This window comes from Meleagris gallopavo, chromosome 1 (genome assembly GCF_905368555.1).
Source record: "Meleagris gallopavo chromosome 1, MGAL_WU_HG_1.1, whole genome shotgun sequence".
Classification (NCBI taxonomy): domain Eukaryota; kingdom Metazoa; phylum Chordata; class Aves; order Galliformes; family Phasianidae; genus Meleagris; species Meleagris gallopavo.
Genome location: NC_139404.1, coordinates 20,506,479 through 20,530,456, shown reverse-complemented (window position 1 = coordinate 20,530,456; position 23,978 = coordinate 20,506,479). Strand labels below are relative to the sequence as shown.

Sequence of the window (23,978 nt, the reverse complement as noted above, 5' to 3'; positions counted from 1 at the left end):
TATATATAATGATTACAAGGTATTTTCCAACCAATAACAAGACAACACTCGGGCACTAAACAGATAAGTGCTTGTAAAAAGCAACAAAAAACACTAAAATTAAATGGGATGTATTGGCAATGGCTTCCTTTTATAATTAAAAATGATTCAGAAAGTGAAAATATTATCTAGAATAAATGTAAAACAAATCTGTTCCTCTTAAAAGCTGATTTCAAAATGTTTCAGTCTAATTCTCACTACGAACAATTTTTCTTCACACTTCAGTCTTGATTTTCTACTTATGTTTTAACCACAAAAAAATCATAACTCATTGCAAATCTCAAATGCTATGCTGCACAGGACACTATTGACAAATGTAGTGTGACACAGTGAACAGAAGATGGATCTGTTTTAATCAGTGCAGTACATTTTTTTATTAATGAACGCCAGTCTGTTGGGTAAACTTTTTGAGACTGTTCTTTACTTATTATAAAGTAAATGGTAAAATTCTTCCCATTACAGAAAGGCCATGCAGCCACATGAAAACAGCTGATTCCTACATCTCTCTGAAGACTTTCAAGTCAGTGACGTTCAGGAGATGCAAAATTTCCATAAAGTCAGAGTCAGAATCAGGATCTGCGTGTATTTCAACACTGCCTCACAAAAGCATGTGCATACACTCTGAAATCATATGGTAAAATGTTACTGCACTTTACTCGTGTCATATTCCATCCAGTCCTGAAATGCACACTATTGCCACAATTAAATACATAGTTCCTAAATTATGAAGTTCAGTGAGGTTAGGCTCTACATAATCACAGTTCCCACATTCCTGGGAGGCTTGTCTGGGTCTGGATCACAAGGCAACAGGAGCATCTTACGGCAGCCAAATGTAAAAGACCTGACACCAAGCCTGAAAAAGCATCAACCAGGTACAGCGCTGCTAGCTGCGCAAGGCTGCCAGCCATGGATATCCACTAAAATCCAGAACGATACAAGCGAGCAGAAAAGCAAAGTACAAAAAAATGCTGGAGGAACTGATACCTTCACTTCCAAATTTATTGAAAGAAACTGTGCCTTGCATTTTGGATGGGATGGCTGCACATAAAGTAGAAAGAGTAACTCCAGAACATCATTTGTACTATAAGCTTCTGAAGAAGTAAATGTGTATGAAATGTATGAGGCAAATGTGCGTGAAGTAAATATTAGTCCCTTCAAACAGCAGCTATTAAAATGGATTACAGTAGTGCAGAAAGAAGAGAATTCGACCAAAAAGAGGAAAAAAGCACTTTAGAAAAGTGTTTTAGAAAAGAGCAGAAAACATACAGCAAAACAAAAAGCAAGGCAAGGCAAAAGGCAAGGAAAAGAACAAAACTGTCTATTACCATTTTGGCTTTATATGCACGTACATAAACATACACATAGAAGCTTAAGATCACAATTCATCAAGCACACTTTCCACCTATCTCAATTCACATGCAAGCCACCATCCCTTCGCTGCTCTCAGTGTGACATTGGCTAGATGTGTGAAGGTGACAGATGGAGTGCACCGAGGAGTTCAGAAATAGCGTAAAGCTTTTAGATGGTGGAATAAGAAAATATCTCTTTTCTTTCCAACAGATTTTAACCACTGTTATGAGTTAGTCAGACAACATTGCTGCAAGCAGCTCAGAGGCTCCCAGCACAAGACAGCTGTGGACACGTTAGAGCAGGTCCTGAGGAGGGCTATAAAAAAAGTCAGAGGGCTGGAGCACCTCTCCAAAAAGAGGCTGAGATAGTTGAGTCTATTCAATCTGGAGCAGAGAAGGCTCCAGGGAGGCCTCATTGTGGCCTTTTGATACATAAAAGTAGGTTTATAAGAATGATGGAGAGAGACTTTTTCCTGGGGCTTGTAGTAATAAGACAAAGAGTAATGGTTTTAAACTGAAGGAAGCTAGATACAGACTGGATATAATAAAGAAATACCTTTCATGATGAGGGTGATGAGATACTAGAACAGATTACCCAGAGAAGATATAGCATCCCTGGAAGTATTCAAGATCAGGTTGGCTTCAGTTTTGAGAAACCAGATCTAGTGGAAGATGTCCCAGCCCACAGGAGGGGGTTTGGACAAGATGATTTTTTAAGTTTTTTCCAATCCAAAGCATTCTATATTAAGTAAAAGCTGTAAGTATGGGGAACATGAAATGAGATGAGTTATAGACTCTTGTTTCTGCAGGATGAGTTTTGAGGGACTGGGAACAGCCCAGTGCTTACACTTTACACAGATAAGGATATCACTTGGCTGTATCTGAGCACCCTATATGAAGCAAAAAGTTCCATAAGACAAATCTAGGAAGGAGTAAGATGTTATGCTTGAATGATGCAGTCAAAAGAAAAGTTGCCTTCGCACTAGTGAGAGCTGGCCAACTGGGACAGGCAGGCCCTCAATAGATCCTGCCAGCCAAATGCAAACCAGTCTGGCAGCAGGACTTCCAAACTGACAGTAATAACAACCAAACATCTACACAGAGGAAAGAGCAGCTCCTGGCTCACTAGAAGAAAGAGGAAGGCCCGTGTCTGTCTGCCTTATTTCCAGAGTTACTCCTATGAGAAATGCTAAAGAACTGTTAAGGCCCTGAATGCACCAATAGGCTCTGCAACGTCTTCTCTTTCCCAGTCCTGGGTTTGGTTGCATGTGTTCAAGATCATCTCTGACAGACTTCAAGGATTTGACCCTGAATCAGCCCAGGAAAACAGCTATGTTGTGAGGGAGAACCTCATAGGGACCTCTATACCTGTTCTTCACTTGACTGCTGCTTCTCAGCTCAGGCCCTTTCCTTTGGGTCCCAGGCTATGCAACGGGCCTTGTACCTTGCTGGTCTTGCTTTGCTACTGACACTGACCTCCTCACTGACTTTGAACCCCATCACTAGGAGCTTGTCTCACAATCACTAGCCAACAATCACTGGCCAACAATGTCGGCTGAACCATGTTACATGGCCAGACCTGCTTTGTACTCATTCAGATAAGTCTGTGTCTCCAATTTGTGTCACCCTTTTTACCTTGCTGCAAAGTGCTCCTTAGAGGTGTAAAGCCATTAACAGGTGAAATTTAAGCTGTCCAAATTCGGACTTTAATGTTGCAGACCTATTAAGGAAAGAAAGTCACCTCCTAAGTAGGGGTGTCTCTTGGATATTCACAAAAGGATAGAGAAGAATTCAAGGTGAGCCATGTGGCCAAAAGAAAGGTTATATAGATCAAGGCCATGTTCTGTAGCACCCTCCCTTCCCTCTTCTCATGAAAACACTTAGATAAAAGGATACCATGACTATCAATAATTACACTATCCACCAGATCATCAGATAAGACTATTGACCTGTATGTTTTATGTTGTAAAATCAATAAAAGAAAGAAAAGGAAAAAAAAAAAGAAAGAAAAATAGCAGCATAAAAATCCAAGCTGCTCAGCATGGTATTTTTCAGAGTACTGTTGTTTGTATATTCTCATTGAGTGATACAATATACTTATCACAATTTCATCACAAATTAAAATCCAACTGGATACAACGTTCTAAGAAAATAGGTAGTCCTTTACATACAGGAACTTCAGAATAGATATTAAAGCAATACTGAACTTGAAATTACAGGTTCAGCTTGCTGAGAACTGCTGGACAGAGATATGGAGGAATTAAGTAATCTTGCATATAATGGAAACAGGCATTTTTGCATGATGGTGATCAGTGACAGTAAGAGATTTATACCAGCTGAGTGCCCAACCTTGACTGACATGAACAAGCAGTAAACAGAGATTTCACACCCAGAGCCTTTATGAGCATGTACCAAGGTCCTGGCCCTCCACATCAGAGCAGTTAGGGCTACATCAGCCAGCAATTTCAGCCCATTTCTTTGACCTAAGTAAACCCAATCTGGATTATATTTCTGCATTTCTGGTGAAGGACCTTTCCATTGTTAGTGGTTTGTATTGTGCCACTAACCCAGGGCTTTATACAGAAGCCTTTACTTAGGAGAAAATAGCAGAGCTACTTCTGAGAGGAAGGTGTAAGAGCAGACTTCAGATGCAGGTCCAAGATGAGATATTAAAGGGTGCCAGTTGTCGTTTTTTACATTATTAAGAATATTTGTGCAGGATCTATAATTAAAACTAAAAGAGATGTCTCCTCCTTTTGCCAGCAGCTGTGTTACATCAATTAAATGAGTAAATAAGATCCTTCCCCAGAGGGGATATCACATGACTTTCTATTGATTAAGACTGCAGTAGAATGTTATTTGCAATCTTATTGTATAATGGAAATAAGGAGGTAGCTGTCATGGTTTCAGAAGACAAATTACTGGTATCTTAGGCAATTCATAGGCCTCTTTCCTTCTTGTTGTTCTTAATTCACAGTTAATACATGTCTTACGAGGCTTAGTTTCTTAAATCAGTCCACTATACTGTATTCAGCTCAAATCTGGGAATAAATGTGTGGCTTTGCATTATGATCGGTATTAAAGTGACTGTTTCATCTATCATTACTTCAGAGCCATGCATTATTTAAAAGGGTAAAACAATTTCCAAAAAAATAGACACATGGAATTAAAGATAGTTACCTCCTGCAGCATGCATGATTATTCGTGGGAAGGACAGACTTCCCCCACCAGGCATGGCTTCAGAGGTGTTCTCCATATAGAACATTTTTAAGACAGCCTCGTTTTGTTTACTTAATTTTCACAAGCAAACAATGCAGCTGGAACAAGTTCACTACTCTCAAATGTGAAGTGCCTCCAGCAAGGGATGAGCCTTGAGACTGTGATGAATATCTGTCCACAACCCAGCTCCTCTGTTGAGCTGTAAATCACTATGCCCCTCATAGAAGAATTAGAAGGGAGGACAGGAGTCTCCCCTTAAATGACCAAAACACTCTTTGTCAGTTTGAGAAACTTTCAAAACAAGACAATCTTCCCTTACTTCTATTCAATTTTTCAGTCACAGTTAGAGAACTGCAGTGCTTTTCAAAAGCCCTGACAGCAATATTTAACATTACCAGAACTGTCTTCGCCAAAGTCAAATAAATGGTCTTCAGTGGTTGTGAAGCTGTGGGACGTGAGACAAGATTCCTGAATGGAAAGAATCGGTCTGAATAACATTGGGGAGCAGGGCAGTGATAAAGTGATAAATTCAGAGGAAAAGTCATTTTTTGCACAGAGCAAAAGTGCACAGTTTACCGTAATCTATTTACCAATGCACAGGATTAAAAATTAAATGTCTGCTGCCTGATCTGTTACAGCTCAGATGATTGATTAGAATGTATTCTTCTTCCCATCCAACCTACGAAGTTTAAAAGTAGCAGCCTTACTTTTTTGTCATTCATAAGAGCTGAACTTAATAAGGTATGTGGAAGGAAATGAAGAGTATGACAGTAGAACTGTTGTCCAAAAGTAATCTCCCTCAAAATGATAACAAAGACTGGAAAAAAAAATTATCCCTTAGTGAAAAATATGGAGGAGGTTAAGACTTCAAGGAAATCAAAGATATCTGTCTGGCATACACACCATTAGCACTAGATTAATACTGGTATATCTTTCCATTTAGGAAAATTATCTGGTTCTCCTAAAAAAGGATTTGTGTTTAAACCTTATATTTCATTCTGCTTTACATTTGTAAAATAAATCTCAGCCTAATCTTGATGAGTATAAACAATCGATGTGAGTAGCAAAAAAACAAAACCACAAGTCCCTAAAGGATTCAAACCTGCTCTGGTTGCTCAGAACTTTAAAAGAGGCATTTGGAAGCTTAAATTAGGGTCTGCAGTCGTTGCTTTTGCTTGTTTGTTTGTTTTCTTAGAAAGCAAGTCATTTCAGTCTGTTTGTTATTTGAAAGTAAGAAACGCAATCTCCTCACATATTTCCTTGAACTTAAAATTCAAAAGAAAAGTAGAAAATATTCCTTACCTTAAAAAGTCTTAAAATATTTGCAACCATAATGGACACGGAACTTGCTGCAGCACCTATCACACCTGATATCTTGTCTGGCTTAGTGAAAATTGGTGGGTCGCCATTAGCACACTTCACATCTGAACCATCTTTCTCTATCAACGCTTGTACAAATGTTAAGGATTGCTCCAATGCATAAGTGTCCCTGGAACATGTATCAAGGATCCGGACACCTAAGGTGATATTGGCAAGAAGATCGGGGTCTTTATTAATCTGATCAATTGCATACAGCATTGCCTCTAGTCTGTGGATCCCTTTTTCCTTCTTGAGCTCCCCACAAGGCACCCCTCTATCCCCTTTTGCATGGACGGGGAACAGTCCTCCCAAGATGATGTCCCCATCCAGTCGGATGGAGTGGGCATATTCCTGGCCATAAGTTCTTTGCATCAGGGTGAGAATCCAGCAGAATTTGGCTGTTAACAGGAAGAAACAATGGCAGGAAACTAATTGTTTTCCTTCGTATACCATTTTCTCTGAAGATGTTGTTGCTATCCAGTTTCCAGATTTTCTTCTTGCTAAAGATTGAGGTTGACCATTTGAAACTGCACTTTCTGGAGGCTACCATCAGTGCCCAGTAAGTGATATAGAACCATACGGAGGGTAGAAAAACGATCTCAGCAGAAGTACATAAAACGTGCTTTACAAAAGGTGTTCACTGATGTCATCGGCTGATCGGCTTTTCAGAGAGGTGGTTTTCAACTGCTCCTAATTGATGGTGAAGCACAGGGTAGTATTTCTGGTCCTGACGCTGTGAGGAAGTCAGTAACTCACGTCCTTCTATTTTGCCCTGCAGCTGAAGTACTTCTGGAAAAAAAAGAGTGAAAAATACCATTTAGTTCAGCAGTTTTAAACCTGTCACGCAGTGTATTTACTTTTGCAAAAGAGTTACTTTGCCTATGTTTTACTTTTGGTGCTCTGTAAGAGAGCAATTCTTGGCCTTCTGTGAATTTGAACACCTGGTGCACTGTACTACCAGCCAAGAAATTGATGATTCCAGCAGAGCAAAAGCCAAATCAGGGCAACTACACTTAGCTTGATTTTTGCAGTCTGACCTGTAATTCCTATTTACCTTTGCACTGTGTGACATCCAAAACCAGATCTGATCCGTAACATGTATTTTCTGTTTTGCTGTATCATTCTGTTCCAGCCCGCAGAAGTGCAGTAGCTCCTAACGCTTGCACTTGCTGAGAGGCTCCATGTGTGACAATGGAGTAATCAGAGCTCCTGAATTTAAGTGTGCTCTTCAGCTGCTGCAGTAAGAGCACGTTCAATTCATTTGGATATTAAACTGATTATTTTTCCAGTGGAATTCACTCTTTTCTGGGTTCACTGTATATATAAAATGCCCACCAGATCATTTCAAAAGCGATATTACTTTTTTGAAAAGGTAGCCGGTTTCCTAAGCGAAAAGAGCACAGCGTGTTCTGCTGGGAAAACAGCTGAACACCCAACATTCCTTTTCTGACATTTTACTTGATCTGAGGTCCAACATTAACAAGGTCTCTGTTCTCTGCCTGCATTTGGACCATGAAAAATAAGAAGAATGATGTGCCCCCACTGACATCTGGAAAAGTCCCACTGATTTTAATGAGGCCAGGAATTCATCCTAAGTATTTGAATGCCTGCTGTAAAAATCTCAATCTCCAAATGGTCAACTCCCAAGTTAGTGGCATTTATTTATTTTAACATTTAACAAAACTGCACATGCTTGAGTAATTTTTTAGATCTCTGAGGGGAGAGAGAGAGAGAATTTCACCTAAAATCAGATATGCACACTCTGGGCAGCCGCACCTGAATCCATCTCTCCGGGCACCTATTAGAGGCTCTGGAGAGCAGTGGAAATTCTATGGTGCAGCTCACCTGAACATTCTTTTTCAATAAATAAATGAATAAAAAACCCCTCTTTAATTTCTCATGACATGAATCACACTGAACTCTGTAGGTAAGTACTTAATCCCAAGCAATCTAATGGTTCCTACCAAAATATCATCAAATTAGAAGAGAATTGATCCATCCATACCATTTCTCAGAGAGATTTTAAATTATTTTCCACAAGCTGTTTATATATTTTGTGGTAACAGAACTTAAAATGTGATTCTATAAGGTTTGAAACTGATCATCTTCAGTTTATTTTTTTTTTCCCCAAACAATAATAACGAGCTCACAAAAGCTAAAGAAGAGTTTTAAAACAGTTTGAAGACCTGAGAAAAATATTCACCATGGGAAGCCTTCTATTTAATGAAAAGGTATCTCACTGTGATCTGGTAGCAGAGAAGTGACTTGAAAATGAAACTTTTTTAATTGGTGTGAATAAAATCATTGCAGTTGGGAACAGCAGAGGACAAGACTTTCAGCGCTTCTTAATATTTAGCTTTGCTTGAGTTTGGCTCAGGGTTGAATCTTAATGAAAAAAGGCTGTGCTGTTTCCCCTGATAAGACCATCATTCTCCTTTAGCTCCTTTTGGGCACATGGTTTACAAATCTGCTCAGACGTCAGCCCCGTGAGCCAAACTCAGCCTCAGTTACAAATGGAGGAACTCGAGGAACACCACTGGCTTCCTACGGGTTGATCCAGTCTCATGGGATGGTGCCTAAGGTCAGAATCTGGCCTAGGCCATAGAGTAAAGATTGCATTAACTATTAACTAGCTACCACTAGCTGACGGCTTGATTGCCTTATTGGAAAAACACAGCTAGGGGCTCAAAGCAGCAAGTGAAAGATGCAGCTACACCTAAAATAGGTGCTATTTCCTCTCTGGTTCCATTGTGAACAACCAGCCCATTAGGCTCCACGTGTTCCTACAGCCCATGCAGGGAGCGATCCTCTGAGGCAATAAAGGATGTCAGCTCCTATTTAACACTGTGTGGAGAGCAAGAAGGCACCACTGCAAAAGTGAAAAATATCAGGAAGAGAAAAACACTGCTTTTTCTATTGCTCAGTCTCAGGTCAATCCCTTACAGCCAAAGAATGCCAGAAAATTAAAGCAACTCTGTATAACCAGTGATGAATACTACTATTGCGACCCAAATTCAAACAACACTGGGGAAGCTAAAATGCTGGTATGCTGACTGCAAAACCTTATTTGGAAATGGGGGAAATTTAAATGAATTGACAATAAGCATTTTTCAACATTACAGTCTACATAAGCATTAATGACTCTGCCTCAGCCTGCATGTTTTTTTGCTGCAAGTGTCCACAGCTTGTCTATAAAGCAGAAATAAAATTTTAAAATGTTCTTTTTAAAAATTTAAGACCTTTTAGTCTATTTTTATGTTACCTATGAAATAAAAGCTTTCATTACACTGCCTAATTTATTCATGCCACGCTGCTTTCCATATATTGATTAACACCAACTTTTAGAGAATGCTGCAAGCCCACGTTGCTAAGCAGGAAGCACGTGAGATAAATGAATCCCATTTTTATCAATGAATTTCTGTGGGAAAGCATGGGCTGCTGAGCTATAAAGTCTGAATGAGCTTTTCCTCATGCGCTGAGATCTCATTTGAAGTAAAATGCTGTCCTTCTCTGACCATAAAAGTTCCAATTGATGCAAATCTATTCTCAATTTACCGGGCTCCCCTCTGTAGTAGTCACTGCTCACTGGAAACACCACCTCTGTGAAGATGTTCACACATTCCCCCAGCACAGTTCAGGATTGAGCGCACCATGAAGCCTTGCCTCCAGTCACCTTGAAATGCATGCCCCTTTTGGTTTTAATTCATTAAAAATATCTGGCACTATCGGAACATAGTGCTATTTTTAAAGTCAGCATTTCAGCACAGACCTCCACTCCTTCTGCTTGAATGTCTATTTATTTTTAAACCTAAGGAGGTGGGGTGCTGCAAGACAGCGGACATGGAACTTCTGCTCATCGAGTCTGGCTCTGGCAATGCTTCCTCGTGACGGCACTCGGCGCTGCCAGACATCGGGAGCACACGGAGGGGCACGGCTGTACCGTGGCACTACTGGGACCTCACTGCTCCAACACAGAGCACCAAGAGGGGCTCCGTGCTGAAGGTCTCTGTGTTAGGATATCTAAGCAGCGAGCTGAATGCGATGGATAAGTAATTACATAAATGTAGGCAGGGTCTTCATTCTGGTAACAGACCTCCAGAAAGAACAATCTCCAGTTAGCACTGAAGCTGGGGCTGAAAATCACAGCATGGTTTCGTATCACCTGGAAATGCTTTTGAGAAATCCCAAAACCACAGACAGACGCAGGGGTGAGGGCTATTCCTGCATCATGGGAAGGACAACGGGTTCGCTGAACTTCAGGGGACATTTCTAATTGAGGCTCGCAGCCAGACACACGTGAGCCTTCACCGACAGACCGAGAAATGGTGGGGGGAAGTGCCTGTGAAAAATATGTACGGTTTTGTTTGAGGACAAGAAATGCATTTGTCGTGGCATTGATGCATGGCCGGCACTTTCCTAAAATGAAATAAAAGTGATCATCTGTGACTTAGAAAAGGAGGAGATTTAGGGAGAAGATCCACTTCTACTTGCTCACATCCATCGGATGCCTCTCACTGCACAGCACATCTGGTTTCACTGAATGAAAGCAAAGCAACAGTATCTCCCATTCTGAAGTTCCGGGAAGAAAAATTAATGCAAAAATGTGGTTATTTTTTGACTTCTTACTGCTAATGTTACTTCTGAACTCTCAGATACCGTCTGCTTGGCTGTGCTCATTGTAGTGCCCATTAAAGTCGTCTCTTTCTCCTGCAGAGCGTTCAGCAGTGAACAAACAGCCAGATTTCAGCACAAAGCAGGTAAGGAACTGCCACCTGCATACAGCACCCTGACACATAGAGATGATTAATGGGGTTTGCTGACAACAGAAGGGAATTCAGACAACCTTAGGCCTTGCTATCGCAGCTCCTAACTTGCAGGAGAATTCCTCACTGATGTAAGCAGTGTTATCTTTCCCAGCCCCTCTGTAGTGACTCGCTGTGCCCTGCCACCACGGGAACCTCTACACAGCAAGCAGCACTTTGCAGAGCTGCCCTCAGCACCGCGCTTACAGGAGCCGTCTCTTCCCAGCACACCACGAGGGAAATACCTCCCCTCGCTGCGATCAGCCGCTTTTCAAGCACCCCAGAGTGCCTGCCTTCACTTTCTTCCCTGCAAAAATACAGCTTCCAAACAATCTCCAGTCCTCCTGCCAGGGTGAGACTAAGGGAAGCTTACCCTTTCAAGAGAAAATCTGCATCAGATATCTCCCTCTGCCCTTGCCTGGTCGCACAGATGAATAAGCCCCATCAGTATTCACACCTTTAGAGTTGACTTCACCTCCGGTCCGGCAAGTGACGATCAAGGAGATTTGCCCAGGCAGCCTGGAAGAACAGCTTTCCCTGCTGTTTTGGTTCTCACTTCCCCCTCTCCCAACCCGCCTCCAGCCCTCAGCCGGCCCCGCCGAGCTCAGAGCGAACGGCGCCGCGCAGCCCCCCGGCCAACCCCCGCCCGAGGAACCCTGCGGCCCGCAGCCGGGCCGAGACCCGCGGCCACCCTTCGGCTGCGCGGCCCCGAGGGTCTCGGGGAGCACCCGGGACCGGGGGTGCCGCCCCCCGGCATCGCCCATCGCCGCCGCACTTCTACACGGAAGGGAGCCCCCTATTGTTCTCCTCTTTACTTCGCCGCGCTGTTTTTCCTTCCCTCCTTCCCAGGCTCATCCCTACCCCAGCCGGCGCCCGGAGCTCAGGGATTCCGGCGCAGCCCCTCGGTCGGCTCCCGCAGCTCCGGGCCGGGCCCGCTCCGTGCCGCCTCGCCCCGTGTCGTCCCCCCGCCTCGCCGCCCCGGGCTGCTCCCGGCCCCGAGTCCCGCACCTTCCGGAAACGCTGTAGCAAGAAAAAAAAAAAAAAAAAGCACCACAACGAACGTCGCCTTTAATTTCCAGCCGCCGGCGATTCTTTCCTCTGCTGCTCAGCCTTCACGCGCCCGCGTTCCCCTCAAAGCAAATCCGACTCTCTCTTAATGAACGCTCGGTACCGGAGGTCAGAAGCCCGCAAACTCCTAAATGCCAACGCCGGATTGCGTGCACTTTGGGTCACCGATCGATTCCCATTACTCGGATGGTGGGGGGTTCCGCTCTGAGCTTTCCAGCCGCGTTCCGCGCTCACATGCGGCACTCCGCTCCCGGCAGCTCGCACCGCCGCCCCGAACGGGGAACCCCGTGGCTCCGCTCCCCCTCCCGTCCTCGGGGTTCCCTGTGCCCACCCCCAGCTCCCAGCCCTCCCGGCGAGGCGGTGGCTGGCGGCGGGCAGGGCTGCCCCGGAGCCGCGCGGTGCCCGCGGGCCGGAGAGGGGCGACGGGGCGACGGGAGCGGGAGAGCCCCGCGCCGCGCAGCGGTCCTGCTCTGAGCAGCGGTCCGCCCTGAGCTCTCGCTGTGCCGGGACCCCGTGCGCCGGGGCTGGCGGGGGATAATATCGGCAATAAAACGATAAATAATTAAAGTAAAAAATAAAAAAAAAGAATACAACCCACACACAGAAGCCCCCCCGGGCGGGGAGGATCGCAGTGCCCGGCATCGCTCGCGGAGGGGAAACTTGCCCTATCCGTGAGCTTCTCGCCCCTCACCACACGAACCGGAGGAGACACGCACCGCTCGTACACGGATACCTTGCTGGAAAGGAGTTCTACATCCACAGTGCTGCGGAGGTCACTGGAATTAACGACGGCGCCGATCGGAGGAGCGTGAGGTAATCCCGCAGCCCTCACTGCCCCTGGCCTGGGACGGGGACGGAGTGCGGTCCGGCGGCGCTGCAGAAGCCCGCGATCCGCCGAACCTCGCACTGTCTCTTTCCTCACTCCTCCTCCCCCTCTCCTTAAAAAAAAAAAAAAAAAAAAAAAAAAAAAAAAAAACACAACTTTTTGGGAGCGGCGGCGCAGCCCCGTGATGCTCTCCTCTCCACCCTCCCGCGCAGCACGGCTGGGGGCAGCCCCGCGCCACTCCGGCCGGGCCGAGCCGGGAGATACCGCCCACTGCCCCCCGCCGCCCGACCCCCGCCCGCAGCGGCACGTACCGCGGGCAGGGCAGGGCAGGGCGGGCACGGCTCAGCTCAGCTCAGCTCAGCTCAGAAAAGGGCTGCTCGGCGCGGTGCCGCACTTGTAGCTGTTCCCGGTGCTGAAGGCGGCACGGCTCGGCACGGCTCCGGGGGCCGCGGCGGGGCGGGAGCTTTGGCCGCGGCCCCGCCGAAGTCTCCTCACGCCCGCCGAGCCGTGCCCGCCCTCCCCGCACCGATGTCACGGGGGCGGTTTCCCTACACTTTTTATCTCGTCCTCTCGTTCGCCGAGCGGGGGGGCTTCCCGTCCATTCCCGCGCACCGCGGTGGTTTCGGTCGAGGGACGCGGCCGGCAGCGCCGCGCCGCAACAGGTGCGCTGCCCCCCGCGCCGCGCTCCTCCCCCCCGGACCCCTTCCCCGCCCGTACCGGGAGGGGCGCGGCTCTCGCCCGGGGCCGCAGCGGCGGGGCCGTGTCCGCCCGGCAGCGCCCGGCGCAGCCTCGGTGAGAAGGTTCCACCTCGAGGGCGCCCGGCGCTACTGCAGCTCGCGCGGCGCGGTCCGGGCTGCCGAGCAGGGAGGGCTCTCCGGGGCTCCCGACGCTGAGCCGGGCGCTTCCCGCTCCTGCTCCAGGCCAGGCCGAGCGCTTTTCCTTACTTATAAGCAAGCATCGCTTTGTATCTCTTTACCCAGAGCTGTCTCGCTTACATGGAACTGGAGCTGGAAGAAGAAATAAGTCCAAGTTATTTCCCCATATGTCCAACCAGCACTGCCACCATCGTCTTTGATGGGTGCTGCTGCCCAAATTTATGTGCTAGAAGTTTATCCCAGGTCAGCTGCTGTCCAACACAGTCTGACAGTGTCTGATGTCTCTTTCAAGCCTTTAACTTCTCCTGTGGAAAAGATCTTTCTCTGTTGGTCAATGACACTGGAAATCGGCCAGGCCTTAGACAGAATTCATTTTTCTCTAACCCTTCCATGAGAGCAGACTTATAAGCTGTGATTTCAGTAGCAAAAATCCATGGTTTAAACCCTGATGTTCAGCCATGAGAAATCCCACCTTAGAGACCCTCCTTAACCCCATCAGGAAAAGGTGCCCCACCTGGGATTTGTACTGCCCGGCAGGCTCATTTCCAGCTCCATTTACACTCTGCAGCTTCAGTGAAAGGTCAACAAAAGCAGCAATGTTCTGCTTGAGCCTTGGTGTGCATCTTGCAGCTGGAGATGCAGGCTCGGGACAGAAGACTGGGATAAAGAAACCTCCAATGCGTTTTCAGCCTGAATGAGATCTGTTGCCTCTCTCCACCTCTCAGACACATCTTTTCTAGAGTACAGTTTTGGGGAGGTGGGGACTGTATCTTATTCCATATGCTTATAGCAAGTAGCTAACTGAGTCTCAGGCAGGAGTATGATAAATAAACCCATAACCGAAGAGATGAGTGTAGTGTTTTGACTAAATGCAAGCAGAGAAGATAAATATTTGGGACAGGCAGGAAGAAAAGAATGAGAAGCTGTGCAAGAAATGGTTATGTTTCCCGAGGATATATGACACAAAAGAGAAGCAATATACATCCATCATTCTTTGAGTAGGATCCCTCTGATTCAAGCCCGATGGCAGCTGATGTCAGATTGTAGAGAAGACTTATGTGAGGACTGGTGACACAGCTGCCTGCACTACTAACTCAGGTGGAAGAAACCCAGTTCTGGACACCAAGCTACCATAAAGAAGCTCTTAAATGACCTTTACTTGAGTGGGAAGGCCTCAGTCTCAGGGGGAGCATGTTACATGTTAGGTCATAGGCATGGATTAAAGGGAACAGTAAAATGTCAGGGCCATAGATCTAGTGGGTGGCAATTCTGCCCACGGCATGGGGATGGAACTAGATGGTCTTTAAGGTTCTTTCCAACCCAAGCTTTTCTATGATCCTGTGGAGACGTGGCCTGAGAAACTTAAGTTTTAATTACTGCATTGAACAAATGCTTGCTCTGAATATCTCTCCAAAGCCAAGCAAGAGCAAATGCACCAGCCCTTCTCTGCGCTTCTACTTCTCCAAAAAAGATGTCATACCCCAGGTAGCCAAGGAATGGTTTGGGCTGAACAGTTCACGTTGGAGCAGCTTCACTCCATAATAGCACTCACAGATATTAATGACATTCCAATAGGGCTGATTTTTGCAACTTAGAAATAGTGCAAAGTAAGGCACTCTCAGTTCTAGAGGCTTTATATTATTATTATTATTATTATTATTACTATTACTATTATTATTATTCCTACCTAATAGACAGAAATGCAACTTTTGGGGTTATTCAAACACAGAATTAAACTGAGAGAGGTAATAAAATCACTTGAATAATCACTGTTAGGCAAAGGCATGCTGATTAACAGCTACCAAGGAATACGGAGCCACAAAGCCAATGATTTCCACTTAAGTGATGGTGGGTGCTGGCTTCTGAGTTGTAAGATGTGTTGAAATATGGGTATCAAAATTTATCAAGAAAACATAATCCCTAAAGAAAGAACTTTTGTCTTGTGTGCATTTCTCTAAGGCTAATATTTCTGCACTATATATGTTACATGGTGAAAAAATGAAAGGGGGAGAAAATGCATTTCATGGTATTAACTATGACAAAAAGTATTATCTGGAGGCCAAAGAAAGTGAGCATTCATCTGTAAAATATAAGATACCTTTGGAAGGCCCCAGTTGTGACTTATTTCACATAAACTTTTCAGCAGCGAACGATGGATGTCAAGGCTTAAACCATAAAAAGGAAGATAGCTATTCTGTAGGATAGGTAGCACTCTTACTTTCAGAATCAGAATATTTTTAGTGTCTTAATTTCCAAATGTGTCTCACAAAGTCCGCTATGCTGGAAGATTGAGCATTTGGAAGCCATTCCCCTGCTGGAAGGAGTGGCACAAAAGTCTCATCCTGTGGGTGGGGTTTTGGGTCTGTGTTGAGCAGCAAGCAAGCACCAGCTCCTCTGCATGGTGAGTAAGGGTGTATAGCAGGATGGGATGGTGCCCTTGGCAGTAGATGCACTGCCACAGTAGCCAAACAACAGGACAGAGCAGGTCTGGTGGCAGAAACCAGGACAAGTTCACAATCGTGAGGCAAGTCTGAGGTCAGGTTGGGATGTCAAGCTGGAGGATGAGGATCTTTATCAGGGCTACTTGGAAAATCACGGAGTTGCAGCAGCTGAGGAGAAGGAAAAGAAGGAGTGCCAGGACTTAAAAAAGTTCCCAAGAGACGCTGGGGATGCCATAACAAGGTTTCCTACAGCTTTCTCACAAAGATTTCTTCTCAGCAGCCTGACTCCATGCCACATTGCTGCACTACGTTCCAACTGCCTCAAGCAAAGGCAGCCAAACCCTTGAGGAGAGAGCAGGAGATGGCCCTGACATTCATACTGGTCTAAGTCTGCACCATATTCTCTTTCATCACCCTTTTCTGCTCAGGAGGCAGTGACACATCTGTCCTGAACACTGTCATAAAACTCAATCAACTTTCTTGAGATACAGCAGTGTGATTGAAATATGAAGGGGGTCCATCCAGAAGCCAGAGTTGGTGGACCCATAGCAAATTTAAGTGAAAGATACAGTATATTTATAATCAAATACCATGTTTCCAAACTAGCAGTGGATGATGAGCCTGCGAAATCTTCTCCCACACAAGTTAGAACATTGAAGTCAGCAGAGACAGTCGTGAAGCAACGTAATATTTGCTAAAGAGAAGTGAGACTTAGTCCTAATTAACTAAAAATTACAACACCCACAGAGGGAGTTATGCATTGTTATACTTTTATAATGGGGACAGTCTCCACTAGCATGTCCTCTAGGATAATGACTGTGTGGTTTTATGTCTATATTAATAAAGTGCCTATATAGATACTAAGTTCTGCAGCTTCTAAAAACTTAGTCTTTCATTTTGTCCTTCACTAATGGAAAAAATGAAACCATGTTTAAGGATGCCTTTCATTCTAGACTACTTAAACTGATAGATAGCTATATTTAGTGATTACTTCACCAGTCTTTGAAATGCTGACATCTTTGAGGAGAGGTACAAAAAGGGTTTATAAATCAGGAAGTAAAGCCACATTACCTTTTCAAAGTGTGAGACATAACTTTCCCTCTTACATGATAGCAGATGAACACAGCTATTTTACACAAAAACAAATCTTTGCATTTCTGTACCCTTCCAAAGAAATTATTTGCATAAATATCATTTGCCAAACAACAAGTAGAGCTGATCATGCTCTGCCTTGTTCTGCTTTGTAGACTGTTGGCAAAATCTTCTGAGGTTAGCAGTGCATGGAAATAGCTAATCCTCAGATCTGGTATTGCCATTATTTTGGGGGACAGCAGAATTCATCAGAAGACTGTTCTCTAAACTAAGTGCATGAAATGACCTGCATACTCCCTAGATGAAAAACGTACTCAAGGTTCAATATAAGGTAAACTCGATTCTCCTTTTAATGCTGTGTGTTAGAAAGAAAGAAAACAAACCATTAATCCATCGTCTAGAGTTCAAGGCACTGCACCGCAAAGCCAAACATTTCTTTTCATGGCTTGTTGCAAAAGCAATAGAACTGCACAAGTAGGAATCATCACAATCGTGAACGAAGACTCACCTGAGGTAATGAAATACTTTGCTAAAATGTGATTGCATTTTTAAACGTCATGAGACCCACTGTCAAATCGTGTTGCATAGGAAAAACATTTTGAAAAGGTTCTGAGAATTCCCCTAAAACCACAGTGCCCATATGGGCTGCCAGTGTATGGCCAACTTCACATTCAGCCTATGGTCATTCTCTGAGTAAACTCATAGGAATGATCTTAAGTAGATTGTGGTGTTGCCTAATGTTCCCAGACCCATAACCTCACAGTAAGCATGTGAATGTGTCCTAATAACTACTGTACCTGAAGTTATTCTTTAGAATAATGTAAATATATTGTAAGGTTCTTGTTTAGAAGACATTAAAAATTGAGGTAAATTTTCATAGAGGGGCAACATACACAGGTCCTCAGAGCAAGTTCTCAAACATTTAAAGTGTAAACTCCTGTATTTTAAATATTCTTCTAGGCTCTCTGTGTAAATGCAAAATATGGAAATGGAAAGAAATAGCTACTTTCCAGGCAGTGAGTCATCTGATATTACCATAGATGTCTAAATAGAACATCTAAATCATGCCTGAGAAGTGTGTTTTTCTCTCTACAGACTATAAAAAGAGTCTAGACAACTGGCTCAGATGTAAATGTCTGCATTGTAGATGATCAGAGTGAGGTGAGGTATATCCACCTCTGGAGCACGGGAAGAAGCAGATGGTAAAGACAGCAATAAAGACAACAGGTCAGGTTCCAGTTCTGGGAACACACATCACCAGTTTGTCACCAGCTTAGTTCTCATTATATCTGTTCCACTGGCAGGTCATACTCCAGTAGTAATGACTCTGTTCCTCTCCCATTTCTTTCCTCCCAGTAAGTGTCTGACAAATATTAAAAGTTGTCTTAAAAAGCAGACCAACTGCATGCCAAGTATTCCAAAGTGAAAAGGCCTCAGAAAAAAATGCTTTGTACTTATTAAAGTTATGTACCTAGATAGAAATAATTTTGCAAAATATTCCTAACAAAATAAAATAAAATAAAAAAATAATTGAAGTTAAGCAGTAATTTTAATTAATTGCCTATGTAAATAGGAATGGTCGTGGTTGTTTTTTTTCCTGCTCAACTTTCACATGAACAAGATATAACTGAGCTGAAACTCAAGATATGCATATGATGACTTTTTACATCCATATGGCATTCTGTGGGGGAGTTCATATTAACATTTCTGCTTGGATCATAAGCACACATTTGAAGTAAACCTCCCAGTTGTCCCCACTTACTATATGCTTTGGTTAATATAGCAGAGCAGACTTCGACTCGCGGACTGGATTCCTCGCTAGAAGAAATCAACCTAGAACTTGCACTCTAGGAATGTACATAAAGTGCTATGACTGCTAACAGACCAAATTAAAGCTAGTCTGAAGTGACTCTCCGTATCAAATATAGTGTGGCCATCAGCTTCTCAGCAACTGAAGTTTGTTTCTATAGACCTGAACTGCTCCACATTGCTTTTAAAGATAGGCATAGCCAGTACTGGATTCAGATTACAGTCTTGAAAACAGTCCTCCTAAGAGCCAGAGCTGTAGGACCAGACTGAAGTTCTAAGATAGCTAGATCTTGTAACTAATTAAATACTAGGATGGTCTGTGGAATGTTTCACAAGGAAATTTCACACCTTCTTGAATGGTTACTAAATTCACCTAAGTTCTAAGTGATGTACATGATTCTATCTTGTATATGTGAAGTGAAGACTTCTGTCTTCACATGTGTAAAGTGAGCTCTTTTAACGCAATGGGAATCAGAAAATGTGTGTGCAATTACATTTGCCGTGAGTTCCGTGCTACTGAAATAACAGAGAGCTCCCTATCAGTGCTACTGGGAAAAAGATTGAAGTACAACAATGCAACATTCATCCAGCATCCTGCTCTGCATCTGCAGCTCGGGAATTACCCTCATTTATCAGTTGTAAGGTGATCTTAATAAATCTGTTCATTACTTAAGTTCTCCTTAAAGTACAGAACAATCAATGACACTATTTTAATCAAGAAAGACCAATTGCAATGTGTTCTTATGATAGTAACATTTTCTTGTCTTATAAAAAAATCACCTCAGATATCTAAAAGCCACTTGGTGATGTTGTTGGTGTTAAGGTTAACGATTCTTGCCTTCTTGTGCTTCATTGCTTAACTATGGTCTAAAGATTGGTAATCACTAATGGTAGAATTGAGTGTTGTACCAGACAGTTAATGAGTAGGGACAGATCTGCAGCAGAAACATTCACAGTTCTGAACTGCCACCTCATTGCTCTTCCTGTAAGGCAACTCTGGGCAGGCAGTAGGCTTAGAGCTGTTTGATGTGAATTACAACTATTACAAGCACTATGTTAGATGCTAAAATACTTATCCCCCCATTTTCACCCTACAACTAGTATTAAGCCAGGAGTCTAAGATGTGTATAGGTGGCATTTTCATTAGCATAGTCACAAAGATGCTGCAAGGAAGACATATACTCTTATGCAGAAAATGTAGTGAGAGAAGGCTCAGTGATTTGTCCCTTCCTTAAGCATTCTATTGCCTCTTGGGTCCAAGGAGAGTTCTAATGGATTAATGCAATGTGCTGAAGTAATTAATATTCACATTCCTCTTATAGAAATCATTAAATTGTAAGATAAACATAAAATGCATTGCTTAATTTTTCTAACTGCTTCCTTCAAGATTTCCTCGTGTTTCTCCTCTATATTAATTCCTCAATAGTAGCCAGAATTCTGGAGCCAATAAAAGACCTGTGCACATGCTGTTTGGACAGGGTCACGTACAAAGGAACAAAAAGGCTTTGAACTCATACTAAATCCTTTCCCTCAATAGAGTTATTAACCAGTTTTCATAAAATAAGATATTCAATTGGAAATATAGTGTCTCTAGATTTCGATCACAGGGGACAATGTAGTTGAAAAAGTCTATATAGGATAAAACTTCTTTAGAGACTAACATATGAGTAAGACAGGGCAATGAAACAAACCATATAACTGAATGAAATCAAATTAAAACAAGTAATTTAGGATCAGATAAAAATTTTTCTCCCTCACTTTTTAAAATTTGACTTCCTACATGCTAGTTTGTCATGGGAGTTGCTGCTGGGGAGGGGGCTGTAATTTTAATTCAACATTTAAAAAAATAAAAATCAATGGAAATAATCCGACAGTGGATATGCAAGAGGAGAAAGTTGTGAGATTAGATTCCTATTGCAAGCTATTAATTTGCCACAAAAGAAACTGATGCAGACGTTCTCCTTTGGAATCATTGCTACATGTGACTGAAACCTAGCATCAAGAGGCTGCCCTGATCACAAGCATGCTCCAGGATGGGTTTTGATGCATATGTCTACAGAAGTATTCTTTCTTGAATTAGGAGTGCTATTTTGAGGCAAATCTCTCTTCCATCCTATTTACAGCAATTTAGACTGTGACTCTAAGCTGTCTCAGACCAACAAATAGGACAAGACCACACACAGGGATGATGCCAAAATGCAAGCTGTTCTCCAGTCTCACCAGGCTCCCAGACTCCAGAGGTTCTGGGTGGACGTGGTGCCATCAGTGCCCACCCTATGGATCTGTGCCACAGATGGTACATGACCTGCTCTGCATGTTTTATCAACCTCTCTCTTGTGCAGCGCTTTCTGCCTCAGATCAAAAAATTATCCATTGGGTCACAGAGTGTTCAAGCATGAGCCCAGATCAATGCTGACAGGAGGGATATTTAGCACTGTTTGCAGCTCAGGGGGTGCAGAAAATTGCCCAAGTTCCCTGCTGCCCAGGATATTATCACTTCAGCAGACTAGTTGAAGAAATGCTCTGTAAGCGTTGAGAAAAAAAATCAAGTTTTTCCAGTTTCAGGACAGGATATATATTTTATCCAGAAAATAAAAAAAAAAGACTGTGTGGTGAGCTGTCCCAGACATCTCTTTTTATTATTTTTAATTCACAGGGGAAAAAAAATAAATAAAAAAAAAAGTTTGTAATCTTTTTCAAACAGGAGGAAAGCAGAAAAGAAGAAGAAAAAAAAAGAAAGAAGGGATGTTTCAAAATGGTAGCATTTGTCCACAACAAAAGTGTTGGGGGGGGAAGAGGTAGGAGGATCAGATTTCTGCCAGCTCTGTCAGAAACTCATTTTGTATAGATAGATCCCTATAAGCACTATTGCTAACTGCTGGATGGGAGCCCATAGAAGCAATGGCTGCGAGTCAATAGCCCATTTCCTTCTGCCACTTCTATTTCCTAACAGGAAAAAATCATAGTAAACACCAAATGACAGTTTACAAAAGCACCAGGTTGTTGATCATCAGAAAGAAACATTGTTAACCACATTATTTCAGTGGCATATCAATGGATTTATAAAGTCAAGGACTTTAAAATGACCTCTCTGCAGTTGCACTGTATGCTGATATAACTGTAAACTGTGCTCACTAAGGTTTGGAAGTTATACTCCTAGAAAATTAACATTACTAAATCAAGGCTACGCTGCATATTTATTTTAAAATGAAAAAGAATTGGATTAAAATAGCAAATTAAAGTATCATTATTACTTATTAGTTTTTAAATCTTAACACCGAACTGTGTTTTAAATATCAAGCACATGAAGCAATGAGCCAAAGTAACATCCACTAACCAAACACAAGCAGAGTGAACTGGCCTTTGTTAATGGAGCCAGTGCCTTGCCAGTATGTGCTAGTAAATGGAATCTATGATTTTCAGGCTGAGCTTTGCAGGTGAGGAGCATGCAATGTGTATTTACCTCTAAGCCAAGGGTTGTGTTGTACGTTATCATCTGTGACATCTTCTGGGGACTGACAATGGTCACCCAGGGTTTGGAGGCCAAGACTGATGTGCCTTGCTGGCACAGCCATTTAACAGCTCATTTAGAGAGAATAGTAATGCTACACTTCATTTTGTAGGTAAACTGACTTCTAGACATGGTCTGTCCATTAATCACAGAGGCATCTCAGGGACTAACAGAGGGAAACTAGCTTTAGGCACCTATAGCTGCATCTTAAGGAACTAAACTGCTGACAGAAAAGATAACAAAATCAAAAGTCTTTCCTACTGTTTCAGATGAAGATTTCCTGGTGGGAGGGTCCAGAGAGGTTTGCCCTTTCCCAGTAACTTTCAGTATCCCTCTTCACAGTCCCAGTGCAAACAGCTCGTATGCTCCTACTCTGAGTCACCGTTCTTCAGCAAAACATTGACCTCAAACTGGAGGCTCTGGAGAGGGGAGGACAGTCCTGCCCAACAGCACTCTGTTGACCCCAGGACAGCATGGACATGCTGTTCCCCCCAGCGTAGGGAGCAAGGTCATGGCTGCCACCAGGGCTGCCTCTGCCAAAGCAGGCCATGTTTCTCCCTTCAGCTGCAAGATGAAAATCAGACTGGCTTGTGTTGGAAGGGACCTCAAGGATCAGGGCTGCCAGCCACTAGGTCATGTACCAGACCAGACTGCCCAGGCCTCCATCCAACCTGGCTTTGAATACCTCCAGGGATGGGGCATGCACAGCCCCTCCGGGCAGCCTGTTCCAGCACCTTACCACTTCCTCAGTAAAAAAACTTCCCCCTGACATCTAATCTAAATCTCCCTTTCTTTAGTTTAAAACCATTCCCCCCTGTCCTATCACCATCTACAGTGTAAAAAGTTGATTTCCATCATGTTTATAAGCTCCCTTTAGATATTGGAAGGCTACAATGAGGTATCCCTGCAGCCTCCTCTTTTTCAGGCTGACCCCATGTTAGCACAAGCACCTTTGGTGAAAGTCTCCAGCTAAGTCCAGCCTCTCTGCCTAATCTAGACCTATGTCAGCACGGATATTTTTGTAGTCACACTGCTGAAGTAGAGGAGCTCTGCAGCTCCCACTTGTCCTGCAGAGATGAAATACAAGCACAGGACTTAAATGGGAACAAGATTTTACCCTGAATCAGCACAGGTGTTTTCTTTCTTTCTGCAGTCTCATGGGGACCATGAAAACCTCTCTCTCTTTGTACGACACCTTCCAGAGAGGAAACTGAAATTGAAGCAAGCTGGTACTCACGTTCTACTCATCTCAATTATCTGGAAAACTTCCAGTGTTTGCCTGCACATGTGGAATTCCAGAAGGGGAGCAATTTGGATGCAGGTTTCTCAGTGCAATACAGCTATCTCTCATGAACGAGCTATTGTATAAACAGGATTTTAATGCTTAGTGCTCCTAATTGCAGCCTTGCATAGGGCTGCTCAGCTAGCACACGGCGTCAGCATTCCGAAATGCTTCTGCTTCCAAGCTGTGATATTTAATGTTGTCACATCAACCATGAAGAGTTTAATTGAATGAAAGGAAATGAAGATTAAAACATATACACTGTTACTAAAATAAAATGTAATTTGATCTGGAATCTGCCAGTTA

General features: G+C 43.5%; 1 protein-coding gene across 1 annotated transcript in view; it reads right to left on the bottom strand.

The window, feature by feature from the left end:
• Positions 1 to 23,978, bottom strand: part of GRM8 (glutamate metabotropic receptor 8) — a 346,291-nt gene that overhangs the window by 306,042 nt on the left and 16,271 nt on the right. The window contains exon 3 of the mRNA XM_085218365.1: positions 5,910 to 6,755. Within this exon, the coding sequence (XP_085074491.1) occupies positions 5,910 to 6,419 (510 nt within the window). The 5' untranslated portion in view covers positions 6,420 to 6,755. The remainder of the gene's footprint in view (positions 1 to 5,909; positions 6,756 to 23,978) is intronic.